Source organism: Mandrillus leucophaeus, unplaced genomic scaffold, assembly GCF_000951045.1.
Source record: "Mandrillus leucophaeus isolate KB7577 unplaced genomic scaffold, Mleu.le_1.0 Scaffold35, whole genome shotgun sequence".
In the NCBI taxonomy this organism is placed as follows: domain Eukaryota; kingdom Metazoa; phylum Chordata; class Mammalia; order Primates; family Cercopithecidae; genus Mandrillus; species Mandrillus leucophaeus.
Window position 1 is genome coordinate 2495461 of NW_012103698.1, and position 5077 is coordinate 2500537.

The 5077-nt window shown below is 42.6% G+C and overlaps 1 protein-coding gene across 2 annotated transcripts in view; it reads left to right on the top strand.

Annotated features, from left to right (window-relative positions):
• Window positions 1-5077, top strand: part of OIP5 (Opa interacting protein 5) — a 21031-nt gene that overhangs the window by 12214 nt on the left and 3740 nt on the right. For both annotated transcript variants that reach the window (XM_011989309.1, XM_011989310.1), the window contains one exon: window positions 3785-3866. In XM_011989309.1, the coding sequence (XP_011844699.1) occupies window positions 3785-3866 (82 nt within the window). The remainder of the gene's footprint in view (window positions 1-3784; window positions 3867-5077) is intronic.

The window sequence follows — 5077 nt, forward strand, 5'->3', positions numbered from 1 at the left end:
AAAAAAAAAAAAAAAAAAAAAAGAGAAAAATGAATACCCGATCCAAACTAAGCCAACCAGTTTTCTACCCTAGGAATTTGAAATAAGGGCCCAGAAATACCAGTTAGGTGTAGATGGTACTAGTGTTGAAGTTGGGAAGTGAAAGCTGTATGTATGGGGTAGCTATTTCCTATATGATGCATGTAGCTGCTGAGAAATCTTCTCTGCAGTAAAACATGAAGCAGACAGAGAAAAGTAAAAATAATGATCATGTAGCCTCATAGCATCAGAAAAACTACCCTACTGGCTATCCTTTCTCATGAATTACATTGGCTATTGCATTATTTTCCTAACAAATTACACTTTTAAGCTTTTCTACATATTACAAGAAACTGAAACATCCTTTGAAATCTTTCCTTGACCATTAAAAAACAAAAACAAAACAAGCATTGACAACCCAGTTTATGTAGGCATTATGCTTATATCACTGAGTTCTTAGTATAGTCTAAGAAACCTAGGGCTCAAAGAGGTGGAAGAGCTGAGATTTGAGCACATCTTAACTCAAATGCTTATTTTTCATAAAACTAAAAGGTTTCCTTTCTCGTTTCTTTCTTTTTTTTTTTTTCTTGAGATGGAGTCCCGCTCTGTCGCCCAGGCTGGAGTACAGTGGCGCGATCTTGGCTCACTGCAAGCTTCATCCCCTGGGTTCGTGCCATTCTCCTATTTTCCTGCCTCAGCCTCCCAAGTAGCTTGGACTACAGTTGCCCGCCACCACGAGTGGCTAATTTTTTGTATTTTTAATAGAGACAGGGTGTCACCGTGTTAGCCAGGATGGTCTCCACCTACTGACCTCGTGATCCGCCCGCTTTGTCCTCCCAAAGTACTGGGATTACAGGTGTGAGCCCCCACGCCCAGCTGCTTTTTCTCATTTCTTATGCTTAGATAGATGTTTCTAGCTGAGTTATGGTTGACTAAACAATAAAACTTATTAGCAAAGCCAGTCCTTTACCATGGGTTGTTCACTGTGCATTAGGTATACCATTTGATCTTCATTGCAAATTTCCAACACAAAATATATATCTGAGATGGATTGATCATTTATTCTTCTTTTATTTTTTAAAGATGGAGTCTCACTCTGTCACCCAGGCTGGAAGTACAATGGCATGATCTTAGCTTACTGCAACCTCCGCCTCCTGGGTTCAAGCAATTCTTCTGCCTGGGCTTCCCAAAATGTTAAGATTACAGGCATTAGCCACCATGCCCAGCCTCAATTTCTAGATTCTTAAGCAATTTCTATTTAGAATTAACTTTAAAGCAGGAAAAAAAAAACAAAAAACTGTAAATGTGTGCTGTTAGTAATCCCACATCTTTTCTAGAAATCAGTACAAAAGTAAATGTTCTAGAGGAGCAATAATTGCATTTTTGCTAGGGTAGTAAGCTTTTAGTAACATATTTTTAACATAAATTTGAAAAAGCATTATGAGATTTTGGTTAATTTCTTAATATTTAAAATGAGTTGGATAAAAGATCAGGACATTCTTTTCAATTAAATAGAAACTTTGGCCTTTTCCTCTTGGATTCAGGATGGCTGCTGCAATTACAGTCATTACATCTATTGATGATAGCATTCTAAACATGAAGGAAAAGGATATGGAGAGTATGGGAACACAAGAAAATTCCCCCTTTTCATCAGCATAAATTTTCTTTCTTTTTTTTTTTTGAGACAGAGTCTTGCTGTGTCACCCAGGTTGGAGCACAGTGGTGTGATCTCAGCTCATTGCAACCTCTGCCTCCCAGGTTCAAGTGGTTCTTTTGCCTTGCCTCCCAAGTATTTCGGACCACAAACGCACTCCTCTATGCCCGGCTAATTTTTGTCTTTTTAGTAGAGATGGAGTTTTACCATGTTTGCCAGGCTGGTCTCAAACTCCTGACCTCAGGTGATCTGCCCACCTTGGCCTCTCATAGTGCTGGGATCACACTCATGAGCCACAGCGCCCTGCCGGCATAAATTTTCTTAATCTTTTTTTTTTTTTTTTTTTTTTTTTGAGACATGGTCTGTCTGTCACACAGGCTGGAGCTATCATGGTTCACTGCAGCCTCAACCTCTTGGGTTCAGGTGATCCTCCCAACTCAGCCTCCCAAGTAGCTGGGACTATAAGCATGCCACCACATCTGGCTAATTTTTGTATTTTTTGTAGAGATGGGGTTTCACTTATACGAGGCACGGTGGCTCATGCTTGTAATCCCAGCACTTTGGGAGGCTGAGGCAGGCGGCAGACCACCTGAAGTCAGGAGTTCAAGACCAGCCTGTCCAATATAGTGAAAACCTGCCTCTGCTAAAAATACAAAAATTAGCTGGGCATGGTGGTGGGCACCTGTAATCCCACCTACTTGGGAGGCTTAGGCAGGAGAATTGCTTGAACCTGGAAGGCAGAGGTTGCAGTGAGCTGAGATCACGCCATTGCACTCCAGCCTGAGCGACAGAGTGAGACTCCCTCTCAAAAAAAAAAAAGGAAAGGAAAGAAAAAGAGATGGGGTTTCGCTGTGTTGCCCAGGCTGGTCTTGAATTTCTGGTCTCAAGCCATCTGCCTGCCTCAGTCTCCCAAAGTGCTGGGATAATAGGTGTAAGCCAGTATACCCAACCAATTTTCTTATCCTTGTTGGCCAGAACTATGTCACATGATCACTTTATTTGAGAAAGCAAATACGTAACAGGAGGCTCGTGGCAAAAATCTGGATTCTGTTGGCAATAAAGAAGTGAGGAAGGCTGGGCTTGGTGGCTCACGCCTATAATCCCAGCACTTTGGGAGGCTGAGGCGGGGGGATCACCTGAGGTCAGGAGTTCGAGACCAACCTGACCAACATGGTGAAACACCGTCTCTACTAAAAATACAAAAATTAACTGGGCGTGGTGGCACAAGCCTGTAATCCCAGCTACTTGGGAGGCTAAGGCGGGAGAGTTGTTTGAACCCGGGAGGCAGAGGTTGCAGTGAGCTGAGATCGTGCCACTGCACACTAGTCTGGGCAACAGCGAGACTCCATCTCAAAAAAAAAAAAAGTGGGGAATAGCTACTGGGAATAGGTGACCAACACTTTGTCTCACACTGGGATTACTTTCCTTCAAACTGTGCTACAGGATCCCACTGATGAAGTGTAAAGCTTATAATCATCATAATTATTCATATGAGCCTGGTTTTTGTCTTTAGTTTACCATGAGATAATTTTGTCTCTGGTAGGATGAGGCAGAGATCCTCTCCGATTTGTTTATTTTTGAATTTGTTTTTCCAAGGAAATGCAGTCATCCTTCAGTATCCGTGGTTTGAGGACCCCACCAGATACCAAAATCCATGGACACTCAAGTTTCTGATATTAAATGGTATAATATTTGCATATTACTTTTGGATATCCTCCTTTTTAAAGTATAAAAGTACATATTTTATACTTTAAAATAATCTCCAGATTATTTATGACAGCTAATGTAATGTAAATGCTATGTACATTACAAGTATGCATAGGAAGTTTACAAAGTTGTTGTATTGTTAAGGGAATGATGACAAGAAAAAGTCTGTACCTGTTCAATACAGACACAATCCAGTTTTTTTCCCCAAATATTTTTAGTCTGTGGTTGTTCGAATCCGATGCTGTACCCATGGATATAGTGGGCCAACTGTAACATCATGAGTCTTGAAGTGAAAATCAGTAAGAAGGCTTTTTTTGACACACATTTTCTTTAGAAGGCAAGTTTGGTTCATTTATAATCTTAACCATGGTATGACACTAATATTTTCTCTTTTTTCCTATCTAGCTATCTCTTAAAAACAAAAGCCATAGTAAATGCATCAGAGATGGATATTCACAATGTATCTCTATCAGAAAAGATTGCAGAGGTAAAATTTCATGATGGTTGTATGCTTTTTTAAAATACAGACAACTCTTGATAACTTCTACCAATGGACTTGGGGATGATGAAATAGGATGATGCTCAGTAATCCTTTATACTTGGTTTGACCTTCCCTATCGAATTTGTAACGAAAAGCAAAATACTAAAACCACACTGTAAGGTGTAGTTCAGGAAGAAAGGAAAAGCTGCTCAACTGCTGCACTCCTGTGTTTTCCTTTGTGCTGGGAATGGATATCATCATCTTGCCATAGAGCTGTCTTCCTTGCAAACACCTTGTAATTGCTCAACTGTCTCAGTTGTAAGAGTGAAGAAACAGTTATTAAGAATTCTTGGTCGGGCGTGGTGGCTCACGCCTGTAATCCCAGCACTTTGGGAGGCCAAGGTGAGCAGATCGTGAGGTCAGGAGATTGAGACCATGCTGGCTAATACAGTGAAACCCCATCTCTATTAAAAATACAAAAAATTAGCCTGGCGTGATGACACATGCCTGTAGTCCCAGCTACTTGGGAGGTGGAGGTAGGAGAATCGCTTGAACTGGGAGGTGGAGGTTGCAGTGAGCCAAGATCACGTCACTGCACTCAAGCCTGGGCAACAGAGTGAGATTCGTCTCAAAAAAAAAAAAATTTAGCCGGGCATGGTGGCAGGCACCTGTAATCCTAGCTACTCAGGAGGCTGAGGCAGGAGAATCGCTTGAACCTGGGTGGGCGGAGGTTGCAGTGAGTCGAGATTGCGCCACTGCACTCCAGCCTGGGCGACAGAGCGAGACTCCGTCTCAAAAAAAAGAATTCTTGGCCAGACACCGCGGCTCATGCCTGTAATCCCAGCACTTTGGGAGGCTGAGGCGGACAGATAATCTGAGATCAGGAGTTCGAGACCAGCCTTACCAACATGGAGAAATACCATCTCTACTAAATATACAAAATTAGCCAGGCGTGGTGGCGCATGCCTGTAATCCCAGCTACTGGGGAGAGGCTGAGACAGGAGAAGTGCTTGAACCCGGGAGGCAGAGGTTGCGGTGAGGCGAGACTGTGCCATTGCACTATAGCCTGAGCAACAAAAGTGAATATCCGTCTCAAAAACAAAAACAAGCTGGGTGCGGTGGCTCACGCCTGTAGTCCCAGCACTTTGGGAGGCTGAGGCGGGCAGATCACCTGAGGTCAGGAGTTCGAGACCAGCCTGAGCAACATGGAGAAACCC